The sequence below is a fragment of the Leopardus geoffroyi genome, chromosome D4 (assembly GCF_018350155.1).
Source record: "Leopardus geoffroyi isolate Oge1 chromosome D4, O.geoffroyi_Oge1_pat1.0, whole genome shotgun sequence".
Classification (NCBI taxonomy): Eukaryota; Metazoa; Chordata; class Mammalia; order Carnivora; family Felidae; genus Leopardus; species Leopardus geoffroyi.
Genome location: NC_059342.1, coordinates 3,261,191 through 3,277,106, shown reverse-complemented (window position 1 = coordinate 3,277,106; position 15,916 = coordinate 3,261,191). Strand labels below are relative to the sequence as shown.

General features: G+C 60.2%; 1 protein-coding gene across 1 annotated transcript; it reads right to left on the bottom strand.

Moving 5' to 3' along the window:
- Positions 1-2,113: 2,113 nt before the first annotated feature.
- LOC123593576 lies at positions 2,114-15,667 on the bottom strand. The gene is made up of 4 exons (XM_045469645.1): positions 15,193-15,667; positions 4,240-4,534; positions 2,853-2,985; positions 2,114-2,700 (listed from the first exon to the last, which is right to left on the bottom strand). The coding sequence occupies exons 1-4, from the start codon at positions 15,665-15,667 to the stop codon at positions 2,473-2,475; spliced, it is 1,131 nt and encodes a 376-aa protein (XP_045325601.1). The 3' UTR covers positions 2,114-2,472.
- Positions 15,668-15,916: the final 249 nt, after the last annotated feature.

Genomic DNA, 15,916 nt, shown 5'->3' with positions numbered 1-15,916 from the left:
CACCCTGCCAGCCCCCCAGCACCCTGCCAGCCCCCCTAGCACCCTGCCAACCCCCCAGCACCCTTTCAGCCCCCAGCACCCTACCAGCCCCCCCAGCACCCTGTTAGCCCCCCAGCACCCTGCCAGCCCCCCAGCACCTTGCCAGCTCCCCTAGCACCCTGCCAACCCCCCAGCACCCTTTCAGCCCCCAGCACCCTATCATTCCCCCAGCACCCTGTTAGCCCCCCAGCACCCTGCCATCCCCCAGCATGCTGCCAGCCCCCCTAGCACCCTGCCAGCACCCCCAGCATCCTGCCAGCCCCCCAGCACCCTACCAGCCCTCCCAGCACCTGTTAGCCCCCCAGCACCCTGCCAGCCCCCCAGCACCCTACCAGCCCCTGCTAGCACCCTGCCGGCCCCCCAGCACCCTACCAAGCCCCCCCAGCACCCTGCCAGCCCCTGGCCCAGGCCAAGCATATGCCAGCTGCTGGCTGGAAACTCTGAGCCAGAGAGAAAGGGCTGCCCAGGCCAGGCTGCCTCCCATCTCCGCCAGGAGTGTGTTTGGCTTTTGCTTGCCTGGGAACAATGGAAAAGTAGACTCTAATTAGCCTCTGGCTCTGAGGCGAAGAGGACAGCACAATATGTGCTTTCTCATTTAAAAAAAAAAAAAAAAAAAAAAAGGCACCGAACCAGAGCTCCTCCTCTCAAAACCCTGCCTTCTGCTGACTCAGCTGGAAACATTACCCTCGGCAGCTGTGCTGTTTGCGACGTTAATGTCCTGTGATGGATGGAGGTGAACGAAGGCATCTGCGAGCCATGAGGGCCCCGGGGAAGGCAGGGTGCAGAAAATGAGCACGCTCGTCCTCGAGAGCCTGGCTGATGGGCTCCAGGGCCCTGTGCCTCCTTCTGGGGTCGCCGTGGCCTCTGCTCGGGACTCCATCCATGCCGGACGTTCCCGGGGCCTCTCTCTGGGCCTCCAAGGCCCTGTGCCCCAGACTCTGGGGGCCAGGCCGCTCCCAGCGCCACCCAACACTGCGGGACCAGAGCAACGACCTCAGCTCGTCCAGCTCTGAATCCCAAAAGCCAAGAGTGAAACCGGGGGCAGCATAAAGACGGAGGTGGCCCTTCCCCAGCATTTCATCTGCAGGCGTCACCCCTGCAGGTACACCTGTTGAATCGAACCTGCGATTACTCAGGCCCCGAGCACAGCGCGCTCGCACACCGTGTCACAGCTCCACGGAGCATCACAGCTGGTGGCGAAGGCCATCCATCCGAGCAGCATTTATTCCTCCTGGGTCTTCCTCTTCCGCTCAGCGGGGACAGGCACCGCGCGGTTCCAGGAGCCCAGCACGCAGCTCAGGGGATTGTGGCCTCAGCAGAGCAATGGGCTGTCCCCTGCCCCCAACTCACAGAGGAGGGCTGCGGTGGAGTGACCCCAGGACCCCAGCCACCTGCTGTCCCACCTGGCTTCCTCCTCGGCCACCTCTGCAGGCTGAATTCTGTCTTCTGTGGGTTATTGAGCACCAGACCCACTCAGGGTTACCAGCAACCAAAGTCAGGCTTTCGCGGGGCACCAACATCGTGGGCCAGAGGAAGCCTGGGTTCAGACAGACAGTGATGCGCGTGGTGTCACCGGAGGAACCTTTACGGAGCAGGTGCTCTATCCTGGGCCCCCACGTGCAGGCTGCGGCGGGCAGGCAAGAACAGGGCCAGCGGGTCTCCAGGGATGCCAGAAGCCAGCACCTTGCAAAAGGAGCCCTCTCTCCAGCTGAGGTCACCAGCAGCCAGGCCTCTGTGCCAGAGGGCCCTGGTGTCCGGTGACCCACAGAGGTCCCTGACACCCTGCAGCCTTCTCCCGGCCTCTGAGAGGGGACGCCGGCCCTGAGATACCGAGAACAGCCCTGTCTACAATCTGCTTATCACGAAAGCCACCCATTCCTGGCGGGAAAAGGAAGGACGGGGAAGGTGTTTTCTGTACTGCACGGATACGTGGCCCATCCCGGTGATGCAGGCAGCGTCTGGGTGAGAAGGAGATTGCAGAGAGGTGGAGACACCAGCGGATACACACACACACACACACACACACACACGCACGCACGTTCTGCGATATTGAGAACGGAGGGCTTGAAGTCTCTCAGAAGAATGGAAAATTTTTAAATCAAACATCCTCCTTACCAAACAGGAGGTAAAACAACTTCCCTGGTTGAGAACTTTTCTTAAACGCGTTTCCCAGTTTGGTAACCAACAGTGCCACTCGCTGCGCCTTCGTGTCCTGTAGGGGATACGCGACACGCCCTCATCAAGGACACGTCATACGGTGTGAGGCTACCCTCACTCCCTTTCACTGTCTGGACCGTAGGGACGAGCGTGGTGTCCTGAGTGCGAATTGCACCCCTAACCCCAGGAGGACGGCATTTGGAAGCGGGTGGCCTTTGGGGGGCGATGAGGGCTGGGGGGTTCATGAGGGTGGGGTTCACGGTGGGACCAGTGCCCTTACAGAAAGAGAAGACGGAGCCCTCTCTCCCGCACAGGAGGACCGGGCAGGAAGGCTCTGCCCTGAACTGGACCCCGTCTGCCCCTGACCTCGGACACTTCGCCTCCGTCAGGAACACGTCTGCTGTCTAAGCCCCCATGGGTGCTGAGGCTGGTGGGCCCCGAGGCCCCGTGGACGGTCCCCTTCTGCATCTTCGTGCTTCGAACAGCAATGCCTCCGTGGGCTCCCTGCGGACAAAGCACATTTCTGTGATTTTCAGAGCCAGACTACAGCTCCCAGTGCGGCCGGGGGGGTGGGGATCCTGTGTAGATACCCCGCAGGCACTCATGCCTCAATAATTCGCTTCCAGGCCGTGCCCTCCAGGCTCCTCCAGACACACCTGGACGCGCCCACCCTCTCCGCGGAGCTGGGCGCCCGCACTTCTCACGGCCACCAGCACGGGCAGAGTCGTAGGCAGGCTGGCTACATTCTCCCGGGTTCTGTGCCATGGAAACAATCCCTCTGCGTCCGACCTGTGCCAAAACAGAAACCACAAATGATAATTTTATACAGTCCTTCACGTTCTGAACAGACAGTACGTGTTTGCCCCAGAAATCCTAGAGAAAGAGGTGATTAAAACCCAATTTCCAGAATAACCTAGCAATACCTCCGGCTGAGAGGAAAGGTTCAAGAAGCACCCAGCAGGGTCTGGCTCTGCACCAGCGCTAACCACGGGCCCTACCCGGTGAGGTCCGTGGGGACACCTCTGGGTTTTGCACCGTCAAGGTCCGTGCACCACAGATGCTCAGTCTACCCGCCATGGTGTCCGAGAGCACGTGTCTCCACCACGTCCCCGCAGGGCAAACCCTACCGTCCCACCCACACCTGTCCCCTGAGCAAGGCTTGGGTAAGGGATCAAGGACGCCAGGCGGTCAACATCAGTCTTTGCGTTCTGAAGTCCCGCGCCTGGCCCTGCCTTTAGGATCACTCCTGCAACGCCCACATCCCTGCTCATTTTAAGGATATATCCAGGTCTGGGACACCTGGGGGCTCAGTCAGATAAGTGTCTTGGCTCTTGATCTTGGCTCAGGTCACGATCTCTTGGTTCGTGAGTTCGAGCCCTGCATCGGGCTGTATATTGACAGTATGGAGCCTGGATTGGGATTTTCTCTTGGGATTCTCTCTCTCTCTCTCTCTCTTTCTCTCTCTCTCTTTCTCTCTCCCTCTCTCTCTCTCTCTCTCTCTGCCCCCTCCCCAAAATAAGTAAATAAAATTTAAAAATATATGTATATAGCCAGGTCATTGAGGCCAACCTTCTAGGCAGCCCTTTGCAATGCTGCATGCCCCCTCAAAACCCTTAAAGTAACTTTCTAAAGCACAAAATGCCCAGCTTCCCCCGACCCGGGGATCCTGACGGAGGTGTTCTGGGATGGGGCCTGGGCATTTCTTGATAACCTCTCCGGCTGGTCCAGACGTGTGGGCAGAAGAACCAAAACAGCGAAAATAGTGAAATTTAGCTTAAATTCGAATTTAGCAAGAAGGGTGGTCAACCGAACTGGTTGATGTAGTCATGACTCAGTGGATGGGGAGGGAAACCTATCGTCAGAGACAGCACCTCAGGGTCACCTGCCACCTGGGGCGCACGGGGACTTCCATCTCATTCCTGCCGAGCCCCGCTGTGCTCCACGTCTGTGGATAGGCAGTCGTAGGAGACGGTCCTCCGCTCAGAAAGACTGTTCTACCCCGTGGTCTGCCAGCACCCCACCTTGCCCCCCCACCAGAGTCACCTGTCCTCCGGGGGGAGGGCAGGTGCGCCCCAAACACCACACTGCCCCTCCCCCGCACGGTCCACGTGGGTCACCAGGACGTCAGGCGGCAGGCATTGTGCCCACACAGGGGGTGCCAGGAGCTGGCCGGGACATCGGGCCTTCCCTCTTTCCCGATCTGGGCCCCGCGAGGTGCAGGGCGAGGTGCAGACGTCCCAGAACTGTGGGCTCCCAGGTGCGATGTCCTGTCTTCTCCTTTTCACGCCTGTGTTCTGGCAGAATCGCAGACTTACAGGAAAGCTCCAATAGGTCAGTTCTCACGGCATCCGCGGCCAGACTCCACTAACATACACGCGCGCGCACACACACACACACACACACACACACGAGGTCTATTCTGAGCCACGTGAGCGTCCTTGTAGGGATCCTGCCCCTTTGCCCTAAATGCTCAGGGGCATTCTCTTACGCAACCGCAGCACAACCAGACACGTGTAGAGCTGAGCCCCGCAAGGCCGGCGTGATCGGCAGGCCTCCTTCAGACTCCGCCGGCCACGACAACGCCAGTTACAGCAAAGGACACATGAGCGTGGACTGCACGCCTCCGGCCGCCTCTCTTAGCACGACCGCAGACTTTCTCTCCTTTGGGGCGTCTGGAGGAGTGCAGAACTCCCGGCCCTCAGCGTGGTTTGTCTCACTCAGCTGTGCCTTCTCAGCAGAAATATTCCAGAAGGCAAGTGGAAGTGCACAGCCAAGCCCTCAGACCCCTTGGGCGTGGGCCGTGGGCACGGTCAGGGCCAAACCTGGGCGCGGGCCTCAGGCGCCCCTCTAAGGGGCTGTCCTGGCAGCATCAGTCACTGGGTGGAAACAGCCAGCCGGAAGTGAGACGTCCCATCTGGGGGGGGGGGGTGCACAGCACAGGGGCCCCCTTGCAGGCCTCAATCATCTGTGGCTTCTCGGCTGTGAGCGCGCTTAATTTAGCCCGGCACGTCAATTGACCTCCGCACAGGCTGCAGCAAAGGCCTCCCGTGGGCCCGCCTGGAAATGCTCGGGTCCAAGTGGGGGCCAGCCGGGTGTCCAAGGCGGCCTTGGAGGGGGAGGGGGGGCGGGCAGGCTTCTGCGCCCACCGGGCAGGGCCCGCGATTGTTATGTAAACACAGAAGCTGGGCGGGGGGTGGCTGGCCCATCTGCTGGGCACACTTCTGGCCCAACGCGTGCTCTCGGGGGCCCTCAGCATTTTCCATCCTCTTAGGTGAAAACTTGGAAAATGTAAGGGCTCTCAATCTCCCTTTCATTTGCAAACGAGCCATTTCAGCTAAGCGTGGCCCCCTATTCTTCTCCCGCATTTGTGTTTGTGAAAAGACCCGTCTCAAATTTCTGGAGCCGCAGCAGCTGCCGCCTAGGCCCCTTTTCATTGGGCGGCGCCCCGAGCCCCCTGCGCCCCCCTCCTCGGGCCCCTTTGTCTCCGGCAGAGCCGGCCCCCTCTGACCCCCGGCCAACCTGGAGCCTCCTCCTTTGTCAGCCTCCCCAGACAAGTTTCCCCCTAAATCAAGCATTGTTTGGGCTCCTGAGGCCAGCACGTGCCCACGTCCCCTAATCTTTTAATTTCTTCCCAGGAAAAAGCAGCTGCTAGTGACACCCAGCTGTCGCGGGCCTGCCGCCCCAGAACAAGGGCAGCGGGAGGGGCCGCGGCCCGCGCTCAGATGCACATCTCCCCCTTTCTTCCGAGGGGTGGTGCTCTCTCTTCTCGCAACAGCTGGCCGCACGTGCTGTGAAATGCTGCCCCGCTAGCGAAGCCCTCCCACCCCCACCCCACCCCATCCCCCCGACTCCGCTGGCGTCCGAACCCCTTCCCTGCTGCGCACGCGGCCCAGCTTGCACTTGAGCGCCTTTGAGAACCAGAGCTTCGGTTTCAGAGACCCCAGCGTGTGTCGTTACCCCCTGGCTGCAAACATGATCATCTGATAAATTACAGAGGGAGACCCAGACCGGCTGAGAGACGCGGCAGGCTCCTGGCTCGGGCCCCACGCTGGCACCCGCGGAGGGGCCGTCCGGCTGCGTGAACGCTCTTCGGGAGCCACGGCAAGAAGTCTGACGCGGGCCACGCGTTCCTCCGGGCGCGCGGGACCGGGGCACGAGAGACTCCCCCAGAAGCATGCGCCACTGGGGCCGACCAAGCCCGGCCGGGTGTGCGGAGAGGGCTCCGCGTGGTCCCTGCACGCTTGGCTCTCTGGAGGCCTCTCTCGGGGCACACCTGCACCCCGGCCAGCTCCGAGGATGAAGGATTCGGCCGACCGGCCTCTGCCCGGAGCCCCAGGCCGCCTCCCTGAGCCTCCCAGTCACCGCCACCTGCTTGAACGTCCACAGTGATGGGAGTGCTCTCTCTCCACACTATCCAGGACCCCACCTCTCAGCACCGAGAGACCAGTGTTTTTAAATTCGACTTCAAATAATTTACACTTAAGCGGCCACGTGTGGCCAGCGGCAACCGTGCCGGACGGGGAAACTCCAAACTGTGGGTCCTCGAACGTGGCACCACGTGAGAAACAGAGAACGCACGTGTCTGGGTGGTATTCCCCGATTTCATTCTTAAGGGTGTAACCGAGCTCTCCAAAATGCAGACGACTTGAGAAAGATTCGCCCAGGCTGGAGGCTCCCGGCAGGCGGTCGCAGCCCCTCCCCGCCAGCTTCTGTCCCTTTCTGCCTGTTGTGGCCGGGGTTTCAGGGCTGTCCCGGCTCCAAAGTTGCACACAAAACAGCTGTCAGTGCAGAGCCACCGAATGCCCAAAGGTGACTCATGCAGCCGCAGGCAGCGTGGGCCCCTCTCCACCCTCTGCACCTCACCTGGTGGCTAATTGAAACCCGACCCGGCCAGAGCATATGGTGAGCCGCACACCTGCCCTGCATGGCACCTGCTGGGCCTGGGGGTGGGGGGGGTGGGGAGAGGCTGGCTCCGCTGCCCCGAGGCCACGGGCAAGCGTCCGACTCATTTGCATGCTCGACGTGGCCACGTGCCTGGACTTTGGGCAGATCTGACACGGCATGTCACCGCTTTTAAGATCAGCAAATCTGGAGAAAGCTGTGCCTCAGACAACAAAGCCGGCAGCCGTCTGGGACGTGTGCTCAGGCCTCCGCGGGGGCAGGCACGCACATGTGCTCACACACGCGCCAACGGGAACCGCCCCCCATAAGTGTGCGTCAGGGGCTAGGGACCTGTGGGGGTCAGAGAGCAGCCGCCCAGGGGCCAGTGGCCGGTGTCCTGCAGCCCCCCAAGAAGCCGAGTCTCCCGGGAAAGCTGGGCACAGCGAGCAACACTCCCCTAAGTCAGGGCAGGTCCCTGGGGGCTTCTGTGCTTTGACATCTCGTTTTTTAGGTAAACAGATCCATCCCTCAGCTAAGCCGGAAGGACAAGAGCCACTTATTGGTGTCATTACCATAGGACACTCCTTCCTGATGGTGGAGTTTTCAGACCCCCCCCCCCCCACCAGGAGATGTGAGCCATCTTGCTGCCACATGAGCTCTGTGTCACCCTTTCTGCCCGTCTACACCCTTGGCTGCACAAGGAGGTCGTGGCGGGACACTAAGGGGACAGGAACTATTCTGACAGCTTCTGTCTGCAGGACCCGGCCTGGAACCCAGAACAAGCCACGAGTCCAGCCACGCGGTCCTGTCTCCTCTTCTCTGAAGGTGATGAGGAAATCGTCGGTGAACGGAGGGCCCCTTACACAGCCTCCAACCCACCTCAGGCACCCGGGCCATCTGTCACAGCCATGGGGACAGCCATGTGCTTAATTGGGGTAGGACTTAAAAAGACACAGAAGATGGGCCATGTGGTGACCCAAGCAGGTCGCGAGGAGGGGAGGGCGTCCCATACGATGTTGTGACACTTGAGGCCGGGCCGATGGCTGCGGTGAGGGCCGGAGGGTGGGAGGGTGACCCGGGTCCCCAGGCACTGGCCGCATTCCTGCCACCGCACGCCCAGCCCTTCAGGTCAGAGAGATCAGGCCTTCCCCCAGAGCCACGGGCAGAGGGGGGGAAAGGTAACAGGCTGCGCCCTGTGAGGCCATTAGCAAACACAATGGGGAACTGTGAGGATAATCCAGTGAATAGAAGGAAAGCTGGCTTGTGCCAGCAGCCGAGGGCTGAGCTCATTATTCTAGACGGCAGATGGACGGTGGCCTGGTTGCTGAGCAGAACTCCCGGCTGCTGGCGGGGGAGCGGGAGCCGAGCACGGCACCGGGGACCCCTCCCATCCCAGCGGCCGCCCTTCCTCCCAAAGATCAGGGAGCCAAGGAAAAGCCGTGCTCTCGGTACGTTGGTCTCAGGTCAGCCCCTCGCCCCTCTCACCTGCCCCCAGAAGGCTCCACGGAGCGCACGCATCTTCACTCAACTCAGACCCCCTGACCACAGGGATGGGGGTGCCTGAGGCGGGGGCCGCGTCCCATTCCTCTGTCCTCAGCTTTGTTCTCACTGCCACACAGATAGCTTTCAACTCAACTGAGACACGTTTATATGGACGGGAGAGCAGAGCCCGCCGAGAACATTGGAAAGTGTTGGCGAGGGGGCAATGCAGCGGGGCTGGGCACACAGGGGGCACACAAATGGGGACGAAGTATGAGAGCACTGGGGATGAGCACACAGGGCACGTGCACACTGGAGATGATCACCGTCACCATCATTGTCATCATATCTAATCTTTAAACAGACCCCATGCCAGACGGCAATTAAGCGCCCTGTCTACATTAGCTCACTTAATTCTCCTGACAGCCTTTTAATGCATGCACTTTACAGGTGCAGAACCCAGAACACAGGGGGTACGTTGACTTGCTCCCCGACACAAGGTCACACAAGCAGGGACTGGGTAGCCAGGATTGGAAGCACAGCGTGACTGCCCACTCTCGGATCTGTGCCCTTCAGGGATGTTCAGGCGGACATTGTTTGCCCCGGCGAAGCCTGGAAACAACTCACACAATCCCAAGAGTGAAATACTGTGGGGCAGGGAAAACAGGCGGTGGACAAGCCCAGGCCTCCCAGTGCATGAAGCTCACGAGAAGAAAACTTCAAGTCACACAATTTACACAACATAATCCCGTTGTGAAAGTCCAAAAACTGGCAAACTCTGGCCATCTTCCGCTTAGCAATGGATCTGCGTGCAGTAATATCTTAAACAAGGTAAGTCGACTGTTAACGCAGTTTTCAGGCCAGTGGTCACTGAAGCCACAGTAAGAAAAGGGAGGAGAATGTGCTGGAATGTCGGGGGGTGTGGTCACGCGCTCCCTTTAAGCAGGGTGGGGGCTTCCCGGATGTGTCTTTATTTCGCGCTGTTCCTTCTAATGGGCGCCTAAGTTGTATACACGCTTTTGTGTGCCTAGTGTATTGCAGAATTATTTAATTTTTTTTCTTCTTATTTTTTTTTATTGCAGAATTATTTTAAAAGCTCCTTTGTGACCCTCAACTAGAGAAGAAAACAAACGGTGATTAGGAGCTTCTAGACTCTGGCTCCTTCCCGTAGCGCCCTCCTCAGAATGTCTCCCCTGCTCTCAACTCCAGCCCCAGATGACCCTCCACCCCAGCCAGGTGCCCTGGCTCCACCAAATGGGAAAAACAATCCACAAATTTGCATTTACGGTGCATGTCGGTTTGTGCAAAAATATCACAGGTCATTATCTTTGTTTAAATTAACTCGAGGGGCGCCTGCGTGGCTCAGTCGGTTAAGCATCCAACTTCGGCTCAGGTCATAATCTCACGGTTCATGGGTTCAAGCCCCGCGTCGGGCTCTGGGCTGACAGCTCAGAGCCTGGAACCTGCTTTGGATTCTGTGTCTCCCTCTCTCTCTGCCCCTTCCCTGCTCATGATCTGTCTCTCTCTCTCTATCTCTCTCTCTCTCTCTCCCTCTGAAAAATAAATAAATATTAAAAATTTTTTTAGTTAACTTGAAGCCAACTCTAGGTCCCGTGGGTCTGAGGGGATAGGAAACCCAGGCTCAGGCTCACTGGGCCTCGAGCAGCCCCAGATCTGGGCAGCGTCCCCTTCGGGGCCATGGGCTGTGACCGGTGATGTCTCATATGCCCTGCAGCCCTGTCCTCCAGGTCCCCCCAGCCCCCAGGCTCCGCATGGAGAGCAGCCCCCCAGAATGCTCCCCAACACTGAAAGTGCTTTCTCCGAGAGCAGGAGAGGGTTGGCCCAGCCCCCAGGCTCTGCAGTCCAGAGGTGGGGGGGGGGGGGCGGGGGACAAGTGCAGCATGACACTATGACTACCAAGCGCCCCTCGCTCTTTCCCCAGACACTGTTGTCCCCAGCACAGGAGCACTTGTACAAGCTCGGTGGCTGCGGCTGGCCCAAGGGCGGCACTTAGGAGGGACTCTCTGGCCAAACCCGCCAGACACAGGGTCACTTCTGACCACTGCCCTTTGTCCTCACAGGGGCACCCACCCTCCCCCAACCCTGCCTCCAGATTACCAGCGGGGCGATCCCCCTTCCCGCTGGGCAACAGGGCTCCCCTCCTGGCTTTTCTGCTCCCGGTCCCACCTTACCTCCCACCTGCGGCCCCTCTCGTAGCCAGAGCATTTCAGGCTCTGCTGGCCTGGGGGGGGGGGGGGGGAGGGAGGAGGGGTAGGAGAGGAGGGGGCTGCCAGCCTGAGCCTGAGAGCTGAGAGCTCAGCCCCGACCTCCCGGCCTCCCTGCCCCCATCCGCCTCCCCCACCCCCTGGACAAGGGGCCACCTGACCCCGGCAGCATGGACAGCAGCTGGGCCACTGTAAGCAGGGCCCTGACGAGGGGCTCATCCAAGGCTGACTTTTGCCTTCATGGCCGCCCTAAGGCCTCGAGCGAGCGAGTGCATGCCCAGTAGGGTCCAGGGTGTTGTTTGTTTGTTTGTTTGTGGCGGGTCTGTTACGCTTTATAGGTCATTGGAAACCCAACAAAGTCTTTCTCATTTGCAGACAAGGTCTGACCTCAACAGACGGACACGAGGCCTCATTTCCACCACTTAGGTTGAGGACAAAATAGTCACACGTCAGCTCGCGGGGTGGTGGCAGTTCACTGCACCCACATCTGGAAATCTCCGGTTCCGAACCCCAGCCTGTGTACACAGAGGAGGGCCCGGCCCCCGGGAAGGCCGGGGTCTCAGTGGGGCCCCCACGGCCCAGGCACCCCTGCTGGGCAGGCTTGTCCCTGGACAGGTGCGGGAGCTGCAGATTCACCAGGGAACCGGGCCCCAGGGACGCGTCACGTCACATTTGCTCGTCTGTCTCCCAAACACGAGCAGAAGATGTGCCCACGGGCTTGACAAAAGACCCTGGGAGACACGGATGGGGCCGGAGCCGGGTTGGGTGAGTCCCGCTGACTCACCACACCTGTCCAGGGCCTCCGGGGACTCTGCGATGTGCGAGCATTCACTGCAAACACCGCACACGCACACACACACACACACACGTGCATGCGAGCGTGAGTGCACACGCTTCCCCACACACGCGTGCACCTCCTGCCGGCGCCCGAGTGAGCAGGGGTGAGCGGCACTCGCACTGTTCAACCAGGAATCATCTGGAATGTGAACACGGTGGGAATGTGTGAACAAGTCTGGCTTCAGCCCTCTTGTCCCCGGAACCTGCCAGAACTCCCACAGGCAGAGGCAGGATGTCTGGCGACGGGGTCTCCCGGGAGCGCCCTGCTCTGACTTCCAGGATCTTACTCCAGAGTTGAGACCCTCTCCTGGCCCTGTTCTGAAGGCCGGTGGGGGGTCAGCAAAGAAGCCCGGCCCGCTCGGCGGGAGACAGAAGCTGTCGCGGATGTGAAGTGTCTGTTCCAGACCAGGCAGCTCTGTATCACGCGTGGCAGCCTCCCCCCCGCAGGGGGGCCCGCGGACGGACAGGAAGTGGCTCTGGGGTCTCTTTGTTTCCCTTCCTAAACACAGAGAGAGCCCCAGGGAGGCCAGCGGCCCTCCTTTCCTCCTCCCACCTCACTGCCTCACACCCCGTGCACACACAGCGCCAGCACCCCTGAAACGTCCCGGAAGCGATCACTCTCCCACCTCTGGAATTTTCCGGACACAGGGCTCTGAGGGAGCGGATGCATCAGCCCTGGTGTGTGGGGCTGGGGAGGGACAGGCCAGAGCTGGCCCGGGCGGGGCCGGGGCCCCCGCAGGGCAGGGCAGGGCAGATGCGTGTGCAGCCTCATGACCCACAGGGAGGCCCACCAGGGCCTGGGGGGGGGGGGTGGGGGGGGTGGCTACGGGGCCGTGTCCATCAGCAGTGTGTGTGTGTGTGTGTGTGTGTGTGTGCACGCGCGTGTGCACAGTCTGACCAGTCCACCTTTCTCCTGAGGAATACTCTTAACACTCCCTCGACCATCCTGAAGTGAGATTCTCGGATACCACAGTGTGTCCACAACCACATGACAGATGGAAGAGAGAGAGAGTAAGGATGAAATGCCTGAGTAGCAACCTGCCCGAGAACTAAGCAAAAGTCACGTCCGAGAAGATCTACCCGCACAGCAAGTGTTCAGGCAGAACTTCCTGGGATGATGCAATCTGGTCCTCGGACCGCCTCGTCACACGTAGCATTTCTGAGGACACGGCCGGTGCAGGGCCATTTCAGGATTCGGGCGCCCTGCGCGGCATTTTCTGTGATTGTGCGCAAAGCTCAGAGCCGAACGGAGCCAGGATCTCCTCCTGGGTCCCAGCTGCACTTCTGGAAGCTCTAGGTGGATCTCAACCACGCAAGAAAGGCGTGGTCTGGGGCGGACGTGGGGTGGACGCCATATCCTCCCACATCCCCAGCATCACACGTGGGTCTTTCGCCCAATCCAGCAGCCGACAGCGCAAAGTGGACCTGACCCTGCCCACAAAATACCACTTGTCCCAACGACCTTTGTTTCAAACGAGAAACGCCCCCCAGATTCCCATCAGTCCCCCTTTGAGAACTACTGTGCGTCCTTGCGCATGGCCAGTGTCATTGCCAGAGGCAACACAGCCCACAGGGGGCGAGGCCCAGCCCTGCGTTCTGCGTGTTCCATCACGAGTTCCGAGGCTCTGTCTTCCGAGGCGTTGAGACTTCAGTTGCTGGGATGGGACCTCTGGGGACCCACCGAGTCCCTTTTTCAGTGCCTGGACCAGTGTGGCAGAAGTCCTGTCTGCAAAGGGTCAGTTGGGTGCAGGGGGCCCGACAGGGCAGCCTGTGAGTCACTGACTCCAGCACGCTGGTCCCCCCCGTGCCGGCTCTGCAGGCCCAGGCCAGCCCAGATGCACCGGGAGCACTTTCATGTTGCCAAGAATCTAAATTACCCGTCAGTCCTAGGTCCACATGTGTTGATTCTAAAATGTTTTTAATGTTTATTTATTTTCGAGAAAGAGAGAGAGAGAGAGGGAGGGAGGGGCAGAGAGAGATGGAGACACAGAATCCGAAGCGGGCTCCAGGCTCTGAGCTGTCAGCCCAGAGCCCGACGCGGGGCTCGAACTCACAAACTGAGAGATCACCACCTGAGCTGAAGTCGGACGCTCAACCGACTGAGCCATCCAGGTGGCCCCCACATGTGTGGCTTCTAAAGGTTCACACATTGGACGACAGGGCTCTGAGCCAGGCAGCCTGAGCCCTGACCCTGACTTCACATCTGTTCCTGGGTCATCGCTTTGCACCTCACGCCAGAAGCAGGTGCGGGGCGGGGCCCTACAGAGCAGTGATCGGAGCCGGCGGCAGGTGACAGGCCATCTCTGTGCTGGCCTGGTTGTGGGGCGCGGACAGCTCTCCCAAGCTCTGGGAGACACACGTCCCCTGCGTGGGAGCCAAAGGAGACACCAGGCCCGGCTCACGGGTCTGCTGTGACGATGGAGCCCAGGAAGCACCCATGACCTCTGACAGACGGGAGCGGACGTCACCTCCTGTCACAGGTGATGGAGTTGTAAGCGGAGCCAGGTGACGGAGCCCAGACCCTGCAAGCGACAGTCAGCCGGGCCGGGATCAGACAGAAGCTTGTCTCCTGCTCTCCCTGCCCCTTCAGGCTGTGACTTCCCAGTCCCCCCATGTGCCCAGGCTGCACTGCACCCAGGCAAAGGGGAAGGTCTGCAGAGGTGCCCCTCCCCCCCCCCAGGGCCTTGTTCATCAGCCGTCCTTGGGTGCAAAGAGAGATCCTGGGGCACAGCCAGGAACAGGGGCCAGACCTTCTACTTGACTTTGCTCTGGCTGTGCTCCATGGGCCTCATCCATGGGTCCCATGTACAAGGGTCAGACCCCAGAGACACAACGGTCCCTTCCCCAGGGGATGGCTAACTGGATCCCGCTGACCGTCTTCCTTGCTGCTCACATCCCTCGGCACTGAGCACTTCCTTTTAGAGGAGCCCTTGAGCTCCCGGATCGACCAGCACACACAGAATGAGGTCTCCCCACCCCATGGAGAACGACCAATCCACAGTTGCTGATGGCCTCTGCCATCACGAGTCACGGACAGACTGGAGGCTGGGGCCTGCCCCACAGGCGTCCAGCCGGTGAACGCGGGCATTTTGCAGGGTCAAGGTGGAGTACGGGGCCTCTATCCTTGCAGCTATGAAAAAAAAAAAAAAAAAAGTCCGTGCCTTCGTAAGCCAGGATTCAAAACCAGATTTGCTGGCATCTCTAATCTTCTTCAAATCACCTCCCTGCTAAGATCAGCACACAGACAAAAACACCGCGCCCTGGGAGTAACACGAGGCCCCCACCAAACGTAAGAAGGTGCCAGCCTTTGATCTGCTCATGACTTTACTATTTGCAGCGGGCGCATCAGGCTGAGTGGAGACCACAGATGCACACTCAAAGCAAACGAGGTAAAGCGGCACTGGTTTTGAAATCCCTCCGTGTTTTCTGATCTATCCGCCTAGGCGCTGGGCCGGGCTTGCACCGGGGACCCTGATCCACCCTGCGGATGAGAGTCCTGAGCAAGCAAAGTCCTCCCTCCGCCTCTCTGGGCCCTGATTTCTCAGCCTTCCAAGGAGTCTAGGAATGGCTGCACCCTCCAGGGGAGGGCCGGCTGCGAAGGGGAGGCGGCTCCGGGAGCCACCTCGGGCTGCCCGGGCGGCCTCGGGGACCACATCACAGAGGCGCCGCCGCCGGCTCACCTGGGGAGGGGCGGGGCCTTCCCGGGTCGCGGCAGGAGGGGGCGCATGCGCAGTGGAGGGGGCGGTCCTGCCCCCGGCTGCCTCCGGCTCTCCGTCCTCCTGAGAGCGGCCTGACGGGTTCTCCGGGTGGCGGCTGGGCCAGGCGGGCCGGAACACCTCGTTCCAAGCAGTGTCCTGGAGGGCCGCCTTCCCTGTCCCCACTCCGTACGGGATCAGAACGTGACAAAGGCGTGTGTGACAAAGAGGATGCCAGGGGAGGAAAGGGTCGGCCTCTGAGGAGGTTACACCTGGCAGGGCTTTCAGGGAAAGAGAAGAGACCCAGAGAGAAAAGCCCCAGGCTTTCTTCTTGGTGCCCTCTTGGGAGGGCATCGCCTGGCCACCCCGGGAGGGGTCGGACCAGATTGGACACAGCAGGTGCCCAGCAGGCCCCCTAATAATTAGATTTTGGAGAAGAGTTTGTCTTGGCCCGTGATTTCCCTTAGTTGTCTTCATCAGTGGGGTTTTTTAATTCTATTTTTTAGTGTTTATTTTTGAGACCGAGAGAGACTAGAGGGCGTGGGTGCAGAGAGAGAGGGAGACAGAATCCAAAGCAGGCTCCGGGCTCTGAGCTGTCAGCAT